The 17,891-nt window shown below is 42.4% G+C and overlaps 1 protein-coding gene across 1 annotated transcript; it reads right to left on the reverse strand.

The window, feature by feature from the left end:
* Positions 1-276: 276 nt before the first annotated feature.
* Positions 277-3,645, reverse strand: LOC117737721 (complexin-2). The gene is made up of 3 exons (XM_034543850.1): positions 3,596-3,645; positions 1,546-1,721; positions 277-474 (listed from the first exon to the last, which is right to left on the reverse strand). Exons 1-3 carry the CDS (start codon positions 3,624-3,626, stop codon positions 277-279), a joined length of 405 nt encoding a protein of 134 aa, XP_034399741.1. The 5' UTR covers positions 3,627-3,645.
* Between the last annotated feature and the right edge of the window lie 14,246 nt (positions 3,646-17,891).

A 17,891-nucleotide genomic window follows, 5' to 3' on the forward strand; every position in this document is an offset into this window, starting at 1 on the left:
CCCATAGAGGACACTCTCCTCTAAGGGGACAGTGTCCTCTAAGGGGACCGTCACCGTTCAAAGTGTCTGATTGTCTCAGGTGCGAGGACAGCGATGGGAAAAGGACAGAAGACGCGTTGAGACGTCTGAAATAAAGAAGAACGTAAAGTAGAACGGCAGTGAGACGCCCCCCCCCCCCCCCCCAACTACTCTCAAACCCCACCTCCTTAAAATACCCCCCACCCCCCGGGTCAGATCCAGACCCGACCCCTGACTTGAGGGTCCGTTTGTGGTGCTTTACTTCTTGAACATGTCCTGTAGCGGACCGGGCAGGAACTTGAGGACGGTGTCCAGGATGCTGTCCTCGTCCTCGTCCTCGTCGTCTCCGCAGCCTCGAGGAATCGCCTTCTTGGGACGCGTTAGAGAACCCTCACAGGCCTGCTCCATGGCCGCCTTCTCCTCCGCCTCCTTCTCCTCCTTCTTCTTCAGCCCGTACTGAGCAGAGACAATGAGGACATGCAGAGAGACAATGAGGACATGCAGAGAGACAATGAGGACATGCAGAGAGGCATAGAGACAATGAGGATATGCAGAGAGACAATGAGGACATGCAGAGAGACAATGAGGACATGCAGAGAGACAATGAGGACATGCAATGAGACAATGAGGACATGCAGAGAGACAATGAGGACATGCAGAGAGACAATGAGGACATGCAGAGAGACAATGAGGACATGCAGAGAGGCATAGAGACAATGAGGATATGCAGAGAGACAATGAGGACATGCAGAGAGACAATGAGGACAGAGGACATACAGTGAGACAATGAGGACATGCAGAGAGACAATGAGGACAGAGGACATACAGTGAGACAATGAGGACATGCAGAGAGACAATGAGGACATGCAGAGAGACAATGAGGACAGAGGACATACAGTGAGACAATGAGGACATGCAGAGAGACAATGAGGACATGGAGAGAGACAATGAGGACATACAGTGAGACAATGAGGACATGCAGAGAGACAATGAGGACATGGAGAGAGACAATGAGGACATGCAGAGAGACAATGAGGACATGCAGAGAGACAATGAGGACATGCAGAGAGACAATGAGGACATGGAGAGAGACAATGAGGACATGCAGAGAGACAATGAGGACATGCAGAGAGACAATGAGGACATGGAGAGAGACAATGAGGACATGCAGAGAGACAATGAGGACATGCAGAGAGACAATGAGGACAGACAATGAGGACATGGAGAGAGACAATGAGGACATGCAGAGAGACAATGAGGACATGCAGAGAGACAATGAGGACATGCAGAGAGACAATGAGGACATAGAGAGAGACAATGAGGACATGCAGAGAGACAATGAGGAGAATAAAAATATGAATAGTTTAGCAGCTGTAAAAAGACCAAGAGGAGACAGAGGACACGAAGAAGAGACCAAGAGGAGACAGAGGAGACCAAGAGGAGACAGAGGATACAAAGAGGACACCAAGAGGAGACAGAGGACACCAAGAGGAGACTAGGAGAAGAGTCACAAAGTCAAAGCGGTACCTTGTCCCTGATGGTCTGCCGTACTTTCTCCCTCTCGGCCTCCATGCGGGCGTGTTTGGTCTTCCTCTCGTCCTCCTGCTGCCTCAGCGCCTCCTGCCGCTCCTCCTCCTTCTTGGCTGCATCGGGGTCCTTCTCCTCCTCCCCCCCCAGCATCTTCCCCATGTCTTTGGTGGCTCCTGGACAAGAGAAGAGAGTATGGGAGGTAAACATGTGCTGTCTGACGCTAACCGATGCTGAATAAAACCCTGTGTGTCAGCGTTGGGGTTTCCTGAAGATCCTGAAGGGGTCTTGGAAAACCAGAGGTTCCATAAAAGAGGAGCTTGATAACTGAAGTCTCACATTTAGTGAGCGCAGCTCTCTAGTGGAGCAATATGGTACTACAAGCACGCGAGCTGCAGCATTCTGGATCAACTGGAGGGACTTAAGAGACTTATTGATAATAATAATAAGGAGTTGCAGTAATCTAGTCTGGAAGTAACAAACAGTCATTTTTTGAGAACCCGGGTTCTGCAGCAGACCTGAACAGCGGTTCTAACCACCTGCAGCTCTGTGGTGGCCGGTAACCTGAGGAGGACAAATTAACACTCAGCAGGGGGCATGTGAGGGGGGGGGGGGGGGGGGGGGGGGGCTAAGGTCAGACTGACTGCTGGGTGTGTTTCACACTCAAACACACACCATATGTGCTAGAGCATACAGACACACACACACACACACACACACACACACACACACACACACACACACACACACACACACACACATTAATGCTCATATTATAGAACAGAAATCATTATGAAATTAAACTAAATCTTAGGGAACAACCTCAAGAGAAATAAGAACATGAGCTAAACACTTGTAATATATATAGTTTATATATATATATATATATATATATATATATATATATATAAATAAATATATAATTTAAAAGAAGCTGAAAAAACAGTAGAGATTTGTTATAAAATATATAGCTAAAAATAATGGAATTAAGACTCTAAAATTCTACCAAGACGTGTCGATTCGTTACATGAATACCGTTTTAACCATAAACTTCACAGGAAATAACTCAGTTAGGTTTAAACTACTAAACTACTTAATTAGGTTTAAACAACTAAACTACTCAGTTAGGTTTAAATAACTAAACTACTAGTTAGGTTTAAACTACTAAACTACTCAGTTAGGTTTAAACAACTAAACTACTAGTTAGGTTTAGACAACTAAACTACTAGTTAGGTTTAAACAACTAAACTACTAGTTAGGTTTAAACTACTAAACTACTAGTTAGGTTTAAACAACTAAACTACTAGTTAGGTTTAAACAACTAAACTACTAGTTAGGTTTAAACTACTAAACTACTCAGTTAGGTTTAAACAACTAAACTACTCAGTTTGGTTTAAACTACTAAACTACTAGTTAGGTTTAAACAACTAAACTACTCAGTTAGGTTTAAACAACTAAACTACTCAGTTAGGTTTAAACAACTAAACTACTCAGTTTGGTTTAAACTACTAAACTACTAGTTAGGTTTAAACTACTAAACTACTAGTTAGGTTTAAACTACTAAACTACTAGTTAGGTTTAAACAACTAAACTACTCAGTTAGGTTTAAACAACTAAACTACTCAGTTAGGTTTAAACAACTAAACTACTCAGTTAGGTTTAAACAACTAAACTACTAGTTTGGTTTAAACAACTAAACTACTCAGTTTGGTTTAAACTACTAAACTACTAGTTAGGTTTAAACTACTAAACTACTAGTTAGGTTTAAACAACTAAACTACTCAGTTAGGTTTAAACAACTAAACTACTCAGTTAGGTTTAAACAACTAAACTACTCAGTTAGGTTTAAACAACTAAACTACTAGTTTGGTTTAAACAACTAAACTACTCAGTTTGGTTTAAACTACTAAACTACTTAATTAGGTTTAGACAACTAAACATGATGGATATTGACGATAAGATATATAATAGACAATAATCACTCAGTCAGATCCAAACCATCTCAATGACAACGACACGTTCAGGTGCGTCTGGACTGTGGAGTACTTACCACCTAAAGCTTGCTTCATCACAAAGTCCATGACTGCTGCTGGTTGGTGTCGAAGTTCTTCTCCAACCACAGAGGTCTGAGAGCACGTGGCCTCCTCCTGGATCTCCTGCTGGTCTCCTCCTGGATCTCCTGCTGGTCTACTCCTGGATCTCCTGCTGGTCTACTCCTGGATCTCCTGCTGGTCTCCTCCTGGATCTCCTGCTGGTCTACTCCTGGATCTCCTGCTGGTCTACTCCTGGATCTCCTGCTGGTCTCCTCCTGGATCTCCTGCTGGTCTACTCCTGGATCTCCTGCTGGTCTCCTCCTGGATCTCCTGCTGGTCTACTCCTTGATCTCCTCCTGGTCTCCCCTCTCTTCTGTCTGGATGCTGACCGTCTTCACTTCTCTTCTGGAGCTGAGACACGAGAAACAAATCCACCAATGGAACCTGAACTTTCAGACACATCAAGGACACATGGAGGAGACATGGAGGAGACATGGAGGAGACAGGACACATAGAGAAGACATGGAGGAGACAGGGCACATGGAGGAGACAGGACACATGGAGGAGACAGGACACATGGAGGAGACATGGAGGAGACAGGACACATAGAGAAGACATGGAGGAGACAGGGCACATGGAGGAGACAGGACACATGGAGGAGACAGGACACATGGAGGAGACATGGAGGAGACAGGACACATGGAGGAGACAGGACACATGGAGGAGACATGGAGGAGACAGGACACATGGAGGAGACATGGAGGAGACAGGACACATGGAGGAGACAGGACACATGGAGGAGACAGGACACATGGAGGAGACATGGAGGAGACATGGAGGAGACAGGACACATGGAGGAGACAGGACACATGGAGGAGACATGGAGGAGACAGGACACATGGAGGAGACATGGAGGAGACAGGACACATGGAGGAGACAGGACACATGGAGGAGACATGGAGGAGACAGGGCACATGGAGGAGACAGGACACATGGAGGAGACAGGACACATGGAGGAGACAGGGCACATGGAGGAGACAGGGCACATGGAGGAGACAGGACACATGGAGGAGACAGGACACATGGAGGAGACAGGGCACATGGAGGAGACAGGACACATGGAGGAGACAGGACACATGGAGGAGACAGGACACATGGAGGAGACAGGGCACATGGAGGAGACAGGACACATGGAGGAGACAGGGCACATGGAGGAGACAGGACACATGGAGGAGACAGGACACATGGAGGAGACAGGGCACATGGAGGAGACAGGACACATGGAGGAGACAGGACACATGGAGGAGACAGGGCACATGGAGGAGACAGGACACATGGAGGAGACAGGACACATGGAGGAGACAGGGCACATGGAGGAGACAGGACACATGGAGGAGACAGGACACATGGAGGAGACAGGACACATGGAGGAGACAGGGCACATGGAGGAGACAGGACACATGGAGGAGACAGGGCACATGGAGGAGACAGGACACATGGAGGAGACAGGACACATGGAGGAGACAGGGCACATGGAGGAGACAGGACACATGGAGGAGACAGGGCACATGGAGGAGACAGGACACATGGAGGAGACATGGACACATGGAGGAGACATGGACACATGGAGGAGACAGGGCACATGGAGGAGACATGGACACATGGAGGAGACAGGGCACATGGAGGAGACAGGGCACATGGAGGAGACAGGACACATGGAGGAGACATGGACACATGGAGGAGACAGGGCACATGGAGGAGACAGGACACATGGAGGAGACATGGAGGAGACAGGGCACATCAAGGACACATGGAGGAGACATTACTTTATTATATATAAATATATATATATATATATATACATATTTTTTGATTCCTTATATAAGAGATAACATTTCAATATATATATTTTATTTTATATATATATATATATATATATATATATATATATATAAAGATATACGTACATATGTATATATTGTTTCACACGGTCAGGTACATGTGGAGGCGTAAGAAGTTAGCAGTATAAAGTACTTGGCTTGTAGTACAAGTACTGTGTTCATCCAGTCAGACAGTAAAGTACACAAACATCCTCCATGTTGTTCATTGTGACTTGTGGTGAATGATGATGATGATGATGATGATCATCATCATCATCATCATCATCATCATCATCATTTATTCATGGTGCTCCGCCTGATGAATGAACCCTCAGCACAGACTGGAAGGCAGAGCAGACCGGCCTGAGACGGGAGAGAAAGCTCATTTTATTCTGAATATTTGACGTGTTAATAATGCTTCATGTGTTTTATTATAGCTCAGACTCCCTGCAGGTTAATGACACAGATATTCAATTATTTATATTTCTGCTCTTTGGTTCAGTGTTCGGTGCAGACGGTCGAGTAGCTGCTATAATTGTGTTTATATATATATATATATATATATATATATATATATATATATATATATATATATACGTATATATATATATATTTTATATATATATACATACGTATATATATATATATATATATATATATATATATGAGTGTATATATATATATATATATATATATATACACACATATAAATACTTATATATACAGTATATATGTGTATATATACACACATATAAATACTTGTATGTGTATATATATATTATTGACACATTCACAGTAACACAGTGAATATTTGAAATATCTTAACGTCATAATATCTGTAATTGTTTTCTTAAAGGGGCAGTCCAACATTTCCAGAAAGGTGGAGGACTGAGAGAGAAGCAGCAGAAGAAGAAGGAGAAGAAGGAGGAGAGCTGGATCCTACACTTCCCACAATGCACCTCAACAATGACCAGTGTCATAAACTCTGAACCAGGTCCTGTAACTCTTAACCAGGACCAGGACCAGTGAACTCTGAACTAGGTCCAGTAACTCTTAACCAGGACCAGGACCAGGGAACTCTGAACTAGGTCCAGTAACTGTGAACCAGGACCAGTAACTCTGAACCCGATCCAGTAACTGTGAACCAGGACCAGTTAACTTTGAACCAGGACGAGGACCAGTGAACTCTGAACTAGGTCCAGTAACTGTGAACCAGGACCAGTAACTCTTAACCAGGACCAGGACCAGTGAACTCTGAACTAGGTCCAGTAACTGTGAACCAGGACCAGTAACTCTTAACCAGGACCAGGACCAGTGAACTCTGAACTAGGTCCAGTAACTGTGAACCAGGACCAGTAACTCTTAACCAGGACCAGTGAACTCTGAACCAGGTCCAGTAACTCTTAACCAGGACCAGTAACTCTGAACCCGATCCAGTAACTGTGAACCAGGACCAGTTAACTTTGAACCAGGACGAGGACCAGTGAACTCTGAACCAGGTCCAGTAACTCTTAACCAGGACCAGTGAACTCTGAACTAGGTCCAGTAACTGTCAACCAGGACCAGTAACTCTGAACCAGGACCAGGACCAGTGAACTCTGAACTAGGTCCAGTAACTGTGAACCAGGACCAGTAACTCTTAACCAGGACCAGGACCAGTGAACTCTGAACTAGGTCCAGTAACTGTGAACCAGGACCAGTGAACTCTTAACCAGGACCAGTTAACTCTGAACCAGGTCCAGTAACTCTGAACCAGGTCCTGTAACTCTTAACCAGGACCAGGACCAGTAACTCTGAACCCGATCCAGTAACTGTGAACCAGGACCAGTAAACTCTGAACCAGGACGAGGACCAGTGAACTCTGAACCAGGTCCAGTAACTCTTAACCAGGACCAGTAAACTGAACCAGGACCAGTGAACTCTGAACTAGGTCCAGTAACTGTGAACCAGGACCAGTAACTCTGAACCAGGACCAGGACCAGTGAACTCTGAACTAGGTCCAGTAACTGTGAACCCGATCCAGTAACTCTGAACCAGGACCAGTAACTCTGAACCAGGACCAGTAACTCTGAACCAGGACCAGTGAACTCTGAACCAGGTCCAGTAACTCTGAACCAGGACCAGTGAACTCTGAACCAGGTCCAGTAACTCTGAACCAGGACCAGTGAACTCTGAACCATTCAGATTCAGATCTGCGTGGAACGATGAAGAGGAGAACATTTCCATCCTTTAAATGGACCTTAAGATAGAAATATACTTTATTAATCCTTACGCTACGCTAAGTGCTTAACGTGCGCCATCATTTTGTAAATCTGGTTCCTCTGGTCGCTTTTCGCTTTTTTAAATACACATTTATAGACGTATAGCTTTTAGAGATACGGATGCTAACACACTTACTGCCATCAGCTGTAACTTAGTGCTTCTTCCAACAACTGAAGCCATAAAACTAGATTATTGTGTTGAGTGACTCACAGTCATAATTGATTAGCTAGCTACGGAGTCAATTCAGCTTAACTTCATTACGCTCGTCATATTACATATTTGACATACATACATGAAATCTGGTCATCATTAGCACGTTGGGAGCAACTGGGGGTTCATCGCCTTGCTCAAAGACACTTGGGGAGACCGGGGATCGAACCAGAAACCTTGCGGTCACAGGACGACCGCTCTACCCACGATCTGAGAAGATTGTTTTCATCTCTCCACTCATTTCACTAAATGAAAGGTCTCAATAGGAACTTTGAGAGGTGGAGCGACTACAGGACCCGACCGTAATGCATGGAGACGGGCCTCCATTGGCTCAGCTTAGAGATGGAGCTGCTTCCTCCCCCTCCTCCCTCGGGCGGTGGAGGAAGCAGGCGATACATCACCAACGAGGCGTTGGTCCATTTGTCTGGTTGTTGGGTGGCAGGCAGAAGATAAAGAGCGAGAGAAGGAAAGGAGGGGAGGAGGATACAAAGAGGGAGGGAGGGTAGTCGAGAGAAACAAGGACAAAGGAAGAGAGAGGGAGGTAGGAAAGAAGGACAGAGAGAAGAGGAAGATGATTGGTGGAAGAAAATGTGTGGAGCTACAGTGAAGAGATAGAGAGAGGAGTTATAAAGGAGAGGAAGAGAATAAATATAAAGTGGTGGAGGACACAAGAAGAGAGGGAGGAAGTGGAGGAAGAGGACACAGAGGAAACATTAGATGGAGAGGAAGTGACAGTGCGAGAGGAGGAGAGGAAGCAAGGGAGGAAGGAAGGACTGAGGACACAAAAGAGATGATAAAGGTGGAGAGGAGACATGAAAGGAAGGAGAGAGAAGATGCAGAAGAAGAGGAAGTGAACGGGTTCAGGAAGAAGACGTGAGCTTCATCGCTGCTTCTGTCAAATACGACTCAGAGTATGAATGAAGTACTATGTACATGTACAACACTGCCTATGTACTATCATGTACATGTACAACACTGTCTATGTACTATCATGTACATGTACAACACTGTCTATGTACTATCATGTACATGTACAACACTGTCTATGTACTATCATGTACATGTACAACACTGTCTATGTACTATCATGTACATGTACAACACTGCCTATGTACTATCATGTACATGTACAACACTGTCTATGTACTATCATGTACATGTACAACACTGCCTATGTACTATCATGTACATGTACAACACTGTCTATGTACTATCATGTACATGTACAACACTGCCTATGTACTATCATGTACATGTACAACACTGTCTATGTACTATCATGTACATGTACAACACTGTCTATGTACTATCATGTACATGTACAACACTGCCTATGTACTATCATGTACATGTACAACACTGTCTATGTACTATCATGTACATGTACAACACTGCCTATGTACTATCATGTACATGTACAACACTGCCTATGTACTATCATGTACATGTACAACACTGCCTATGTACTATCATGTACAATGCTGCCTATGATAGTACATAGACAGTGTTGTACATGTACATGATAGTACATAGACAGTGTTGTACATGTACATGATAGTACATAGGCAGTGTTGTACATGTACATGATAGTACATAGGCAGTGTTGTACATGTACATGATAGTACACATGACATGTACATGAGCGATGCTCCTCGGTTGGTGTTCAGGTCGTAATGATGAATAAACACTAACTGATGTGTCACGGCTGAAATATTAAGGCGCTAAAGATGTGATATGCTAACATTAAACCAAGAGAGAGTCATTAGTGTGAGGTTAATTGTTCCCACTAATAAACTGACAGAGGCCAAGAAGACAAGCCACTCCATACATTGCCCATTAAAGACTTACAACGTTTACATATTATCTGTGAAGTCGTAAAAGATTCCAACGTGGACTCCTGAAGGAAAGCTCAGTGTTGATAACGCGTTACAGTGGATTCGTTTCCGTGGCTCTGAACGCTGCCTGAGAGCAGCCGGCATGTGGTTATGATTGTGAAAGTCAGGTTTGAATTTGAAATCAGTTCACATCACACAACCAGCAGAAGAACACAACTCAGACAGAGCCAAAGCACTGCAGTGAGAAGACAGAACTCCGAGGTCTTCTTCTACCAGTGAGACGCTGTTTCATCTTGGATTATTTAACGCAAAGACTCTCGTTTCCTGTTTCTAAATGCTGCGAAAAGGACGTTCGGGACGGCGGAGAAGCAGACGACACTGAATTAGTCATCACAAGCTGTGCAGCTCGGCCTCCGTCCTCAGAGAGACCACCGCTGCATAATGCATGGGGAGCTGAGTGCTTCGGTCTGAGGGCCACATCTGGGTTGGAGGACCTCAGCGAGGCATGCGGAGCTTCTGCAGCAGCATCCAGGTCACGACTCTTTGGGTCCAAACCCATCACACCGAGGAGCTCCATCCAAATGTGGGGCTTTCTTTAAATGATGGACATTGTTAATGCCAACTATCACGCATCAGTATCAGGGGGTGGTTATTGTTGTTTACTGATTTGAGGAAATACTTAACAATGCTCATGAATAGTTGTTGTGAAAAGACCTGTTATGATGAATTGTTTTTATTGGTCATGTCCAAGTCATAACGTTAAAATAATCGAAGTCACGTTTATATATCGAACAATAAGTCCTAATGTTAAAATGATCGAGGTCACTTCCATATATCGTACAATAAGTCATAACGTTAAAATGGTCGGGGTCACTTCCAAATATCGTACAATAAGTCATAACGTTAAAATAATCGAAGTCACGTCCATATATCGAACAATAAGTCCTAATGTTAAAATGATCGAGGTCACCTCCATATATCGTACAATAAGTCATAACATTAAAATGATCGAGTTAATGTCCATATATCGTACAATAGGTCATAACGTTAAAATGGTCGAGGTCACTTCCATATATCGTACAATAAGTCATAACGTTAAAATGGTCGAGGTCACCTCCATATATCGTCCGATAAGTCGTAACGTTAAAATGGTCGAGGTCACTTCCAAATATCGTACAATAAGTCATAACATTAAAATGGTCGAGGTCACTTCCATATATCGTACGATAAGTCATAACATTAAAATGATCGAGGTCACGTCCATATATCGTACAATAAATCATAACATTAAAATGATTGAGGTCACGTCCATATATCGTCCGATAAGTCATAACGTTAAAATGATCGAGGTCACTTCCAAATATCGTACAAGTCATAACGTTAAAATGGTCGAGGTCACTTCCATATATCGTACAATAAATCATAACATTAAAATGATTGAGGTCACGTCCATATATCGTCCGATAAGTCATAACGTTAAAATGATCGAGGTCACTTCCAAATATCGTACAATAAGTCATAACGTTAAAATGATCGAGGTCACGTCCATATATCGTACGATAAGTCATAACGTGAAAATGATCGCGTTAATGTCCATATATCGTACGATAAGTCATAACATTAAAATGATCGAGTTAATGTCCATATATCGTACGATAAGTCATAACGTTAAAATGGTCGAGGTCACTTCCATTTATCGTACGATAAGTCATAACGTGAAAATGGTCGAGGTCACGTCCATATATCGTACGATAAGTCATAACGTTAAAATGATCGAGGTCACGTCCATATATCGTACGATAAGTCATAACGTTAAAATGATCAAAGTCACGTCCATATATCGTACAATGAGTCATAACGTTAAAATGGTCGAGGTCACGTCCATATATCGTACGATAAGTCATAACGTTAAAATGGTCGAGGTCACGTCCATATATCGTACGATAAGTCATAACGTTAAAATGGTCGAGGTCACGTCCATATATTGTACGATAAGTCATAACGTTAAAATGGTCGAGGTCACGTCCATATATCGTACGATAATTTATAACGTTAAAATGGTCGAGGTCACGTCCATATATCGTACGATAAGTCATAACGTTAAAATGGTCGAGGTCACTTCCATATATCGTACGATAAGTCATAACGTGAAAATGATCGAGGTCACGTCCATATATCGTACGATAAGTCATAACGTTAAAATGGTCGAGGTCACTTCCATATATCGTACGATAAGTCATAACGTGAAAATGATCGAGGTCACGTCCATATATCGTACGATAAGTCATAACGTTAAAATGATCGAGGTCACGTCCATATATCGTACGATAATTTATAACGTTAAAATGGTCGAGGTCACGTCCATATATCGTACGATAAGTCATAACGTGAAAATGATCGAGGTCACGTCCATATATCGTACAATAAGTCATAACGTTAAAATGATCAAAGTCACGTCCATATATCGTACAATGAGTCATAACGTTAAAATGGTCGAGGTCACGTCCATATATCGTACGATAAGTCATAACGTTAAAATGATCGAGGTCACGTCCATATATCGTACGATAATTCATAACGTTAAAATGGTCGAGGTGACGTCCATATATCGTACGATAAGTCAAAACGTTAAAATGGTCGAGGTCACCTCCATATATCGTACGATAAGTCATAACGTTAAAATGATCGAGTTAATGTCCATATATCGTACGATAAGTCATAACATTAAAATGATCGAGTTAATGTCCATATATCGTACGATAAGTCATAACGTTAAAATGATCGAGTTAATGTCCATATATCGTACGATAAGTCATAACGTTAAAATGATCGAGTTAATGTCCATAACGTAATGATAAAGTCATAACGTTAAAATGGTCGAGGTCACTTCCATTTATCGTACGATAAGTCATAACGTGAAAATGGTCGAGGTCACTTCCATTTATCGTACGATAAGTCATAACGTGAAAATGATCGAGGTCACGTCCATATATCGTACGATAAGTCATAACGTTAAAATGATCAAGGTCACTTCCATATATCGTACGATAAGTCATAACGTGAAAATGGTCGAGGTCACTTCCATTTATCGTACGATAAGTCATAACGTTAAAATGGTCGAGGTCACGTCCACAGCAGCAGTAATGGACGTCTGTGTGGTAGAAAAGTAGAGTGGTAACATTCACTTATGGCGTGTTTCATCCTTCACATATTGTGTTGCTCCTCTCAGAGCGCTCCGTCAGGGTGAAGAGGGCCGTGGGAAGAGGCCAGCGGCATGCTGGGAAGGTGGGCGGCGGCATGTGTGTGGGCGGGAGTGCTCAGAGAAGAGCTGCAGTGAAACGTAAAAACACCGGAGATGAAGAAGAAGAAGAAGAAGAAGAAGAAGAAGAAGAGAGAGAGCATGATGTTTACCTCTGAGTTATGATTGTGATCGGTTTAATACAGACATGCAGTAGGAATACTGATGGCGGTTTTAAATTGAAATACATATATTAATATTCAACCATAAATATAATATATAAGGATATAAAACAGAAAAGTAAAATAGATTATTTAGCATTTGGCTTAATAAAGAAAGTATTAATTATGTATTTTGGTCAATACTTGCTTCAGCACTACACACGCGACCTTTGACCCCTTCAATGGCTGCTTGTAATGTCATCATTCAACTCTGTGAATCCATGAAGACCAGATCCTGGGCTGTGATGTCATCCACGATGGGTCAATAATAAAAGAAATGTGTGTTTGGTTTGTTTGAGCAAGAGGGGGGGAGGGGAGGGGGGAGTGGGGGGGGAGTGTGGGGGGGGGGGGGGGGGGGGGGGTACATAATCTAGTTACGCTCAGTCTCGCTCTTCCTCCTCGACAAAGTGGAAGTGACAGCAGGAACAACGGATGATTAGCATTGAACACACAGAGCTCTGAAACCACTGTGTACTACAGAGTATACATACTACACTGTGTACTACAGAGTATACATACTACACTCAGTACTACAGAGTATACATACTACACTGTGTACTACAGAGTATACATACTACACTGTGTACTACAGAGTATACATACTACACTCAGTACTACAGAGTATACATACTACAGTCAGTACTACAGAGTATACATACTACACTGTGTACTACAGAGTATACATACTACAGTCAGTACTACAGAGTATACATACTACACTCAGTACTACAGAGTATACATACTACACTGTGTACTACAGAGTATACATACTACACTGTGTACTACAGAGTATACATACTACACTCAGTACTACAGAGTATACATACTACAGTCAGTACTACAGAGTATACATACTACACTCAGTACTACAGAGTATACATACTACACTGTGTACTACAGAGTATACATACTACACTCAGTACTACAGAGTATACATACTACACTGTGTACTACAGAGTATACATACTACACTCAGTACTACAGAGTATACATACTACAGTCAGTACTACAGAGTATACATACTACACTCAGTACTACAGAGTATACATACTACAGTCAGTACTACAGAGTATACATACTACAGTCAGTACTACAGAGTATACATACTACACTCAGTACTACAGAGTATACATACTACAGTCAGTACTACAGAGTATACATACTACAGTCAGTACTACAGAGTATACATACTACACTGTGTACTACAGAGTATACATACTACACTCAGTACTACAGAGTATACATACTACACTGTGTACTACAGAGTATACATACTACACTCAGTACTACAGAGTATACATACTACACTGTGTACTACAGAGTATACATACTACACTCAGTTCTACAGAGTATACATACTACAGTCAGTACTACAGAGTATACATACTACACTCAGTACTACAGAGTATACATACTACAGTCAGTACTACAGAGTATACATACTACACTCAGTACTACAGAGTATACATACTACACTGTGTACTACAGAGTATACATACTACACTCAGTACTACAGAGTATACATACTACACTGTGTACTACAGAGTATACATACTACAGTCAGTACTACAGAGTATACATACTACAGTCAGTACTACAGAGTATACATACTGCAGTCAGTACTACAGAGTATACATACTACATTCAGTACTACAGAGAGTAGATGGTTCTCAGGTGTAGATGGTTCTAAAGTGTAGATGGTTCTAACGTGTAGATAGTTCTAACGTGTAGATGGTTCTAAAGTGTAGATAGTTCTAACGTGTAGATGGTTCTAAAGTGTAGATAGTTCTAACGTGTAGATGGTTCTCAGGTGTAGATGGTTCTCAGGTGTAGATAGTTCTAACGTGTAGATGGTTCTAAAGTGTAGATGGTTCTAACGTGTAAATGGTTCTCAGATGAAGATGGTTCTCAGGTGTAGATAGTTCTAACGTGTAGATGGTTCTAAAGTGTAGATGGTTCTAACGTGTAAATGGTTCTCAGGTGTAGATGGTTCTCAGGTGTAGATGGTTCTAACGTGTAGATGGTTCTAACGTGTAGATGGTTCTAAAGTGTAGATGGTTCTAACGTGTAGATGGTTCTCAGGTGTAGATAGTTCTAACGTGTAGATGGTTCTCAGGTGTAGATGGTTCTCAGGTGTAGATGGTTCTAACGTGTAGATGGTTCTCAGGTGTAGATGGTTCTAACGTGTAGATGGTTCTCAGGTGTAGATGGTTCTAACGTGTAGATGGTTCTCAGGTGTAGATAGTTCTAAAGTGTAGATGGTTCTCAGGTGTAGATGCTACTAATGTGTAGATGGTTCTAACATGTAGATGGTTCTCGGTTGTGGATGGTTCTCAGTTGTAGATGTTTCTAAAGTGTAGATGGTTCTCAGGTGTAGATGCTTCTAATGTGTAGATGGTTCTAACATGTAGATGGTTCTCAGGTGTAGATGGTTCTCAGGTGTAGATGGTTCTCAGGTGTAGATGGTTCTAAAGTGTAGATGGTTCTCAGGTGTAGATGCTTCTAATGTGTAGATGGTTCTAACATGTAGATGGTTCTCAGGTGTAGATGGTTCTCAGGTGTAGATGGTTCTCAGGTGTAGATGGTTCTAAAGTGTAGATGGTTCTCAGGTGTAGATGCTTCTAATGTGTAGATGGTTCTAACATGTAGATGGTTCTCAGGTGTAGATAGTTCTAACGTGTAGATGGTTCTCAGGTGTAGATGGTTCTAAAGTGTAGATTGTTCTAACGTGTAGATGGTGCTAACGTGTAGATGGTTCTCAGGTGTAGATGGTTCAAACGTGTAGATGGTTCTCAGGTGTAGATGGTTCTAACGTGTAGATGGTTCTAACGTGTAGATGGTTCTAACGTGTAGATGGTTCTCAGGTGTAGATGGTTCTAAAGTGTAGATGGTTCTCAGGTGTAGATGGTTCTAACGTGTAGATGGTTCTCAGGTGTAGATGGTTATAACGTGTAGATGGTTCTCAGGTGTAGATGGTTATAACGTGTAGATGGTTCTCAGGTGTAGATGGTTCTAACGTGTAGATGGTTCTCAAGTGTAGATGGTTCTAACGTGTAGATGGTTCTAACGTGTAGATGGTTCTCAGGTGTAGATGGTTCTAACGTGTAGATGGTTCTCAGGTGTAGATGCTTCTAACGTGTAGATGGTTCTAACGTGTAGATGGTTCTAACGTGTAGATGGTTCTCAGGTGTAGATGGTTCTAAAGTGTAGATGGTTCTCAGGTGTAGATGGTTCTCAGGTGTAGATGGTTCTAACGTGTAGATGGTTCTCAGGTGTAGATGGTTCTAACGTGTAGATGGTTCTCAGGTGTAGATGGTTCTAACGTGTAGATGGTTCTCAGGTGTAGATGGTTATCAGGTGTAGATGGTTCTAACGTGTAGATGGTTCTCAGGTGTAGATGGTTCTAACGTGTAGATGGTTCTAACGTGTAGATGGTTCTAACGTGTAGATGGTTCTAACGTGTAGATGGTTCTCAGGTGTAGATGGTTCTCAGGTGTAGATGGTTCTCAGGTGTGGATGGTTCTAACGTGTAGATGGTTCTAACGTGTAGATGGTTCTCAGGTGTAGATGGTTCTCAGGTGTAGATGGTTCTCAGGTGTGGATGGTTCTAACGTGTAGATGGTTCTCAGGTGTAGATGGTTCTAACGTGTAGATGGTTCTCAGGTGTAGATGGTTCTAATGTGTAGATGGTTCTCAGGTGTAGATGGTTCTCAGGTGTAGATGGTTCTAAAGTGTAGATGGTTCTCAGGTGTAGATGCTTCTAATGTGTAGATGGTTCTAACATGTAGATGGTTCTCAGGTGTAGATGGTTCTCAGGTGTAGATGGTTCTAAAGTGTAGATGGTTCTCAGGTGTAGATGCTTCTAATGTGTAGATGGTTCTAACATGTAGATGGTTCTCAGGTGTAGATGGTTCTCAGGTGTAGATGGTTCTAAAGTGTAGATGGTTCTCAGGTGTAGATGGTTCTAACGTGTAGATGGTTCTCAAGTGTAGATGGTTCTAACGTGTAGATGGTTCTAACGTGTAGATGGTTCTCAGGTGTAGATGGTTCTAACATGTAGATGGTTCTCAGGTGTAGATGGTTCTAACGTGTAGATGGTTCTAACGTGTAGATGGTTCTCAGGTGTAGATGGTTCTAAAGTGTAGATGGTTCTCAGGTGTAGATGGTTCTCAGGTGTAGATGGTTCTAACGTGTAGATGGTTCTCAGGTGTAGATGGTTCTAACGTGTAGATGGTTCTCAGGTGTAGATGGTTCTCAGGTGTAGATGGTTCTAACGTGTAGATGGTTCTCAGGTGTAGATGGTTCTAACGTGTAGATGGTTCTAACGTGTAGATGGTGCTAACGTGTAGATGGTTCTAACGTGTAGATGGTTCTCAGGTGTAGATGGTTCTAACGTGTAGATAGTTCTAACGTGTAGATGGTTCTAACGTGTAGATGGTTCTAACTTGTAGATGGTTCTCAGGTGTAGATGGTTCTAACGTGTAGATGGTTCTCAAGTGTAGATGGTTCTAACGTGTAGATGGTTCTCAGGTGTAGATGGTTCTAACGTGTAGATGGTTATTACGTGTATATGGTTATCAGGTGTAGATGGTTATCAGGTGTGGATGGTTCTAACATGTAGATGGTTCTAACGTGTGGATGGTTATAACGTGTAGATGGTTCTAACG

This window comes from Cyclopterus lumpus, chromosome 10 (assembly GCF_009769545.1).
Source record: "Cyclopterus lumpus isolate fCycLum1 chromosome 10, fCycLum1.pri, whole genome shotgun sequence".
Lineage (NCBI taxonomy): Eukaryota > Metazoa > Chordata > Actinopteri > Perciformes > Cyclopteridae > Cyclopterus > Cyclopterus lumpus.

Bases quoted from the DNA above. Each gene is read 5' to 3' on its own strand.
- LOC117737721 (XM_034543850.1), bottom strand. From the start codon at position 3,626: ATGGACTTTGTGATGAAGCAAGCTTTAGGTG. The intron at 1,722-3,595 runs GTAAGTACTCCA...TCTCTTGTCCAG, and splicing joins GATGAAGCAAGCTTTAGGTG to GAGCCACCAAAGACATGGGG. The intron at 475-1,545 runs GTACCGCTTTGA...GTCTCTGCTCAG, and splicing joins GGCAGACCATCAGGGACAAG to TACGGGCTGAAGAAGAAGGA.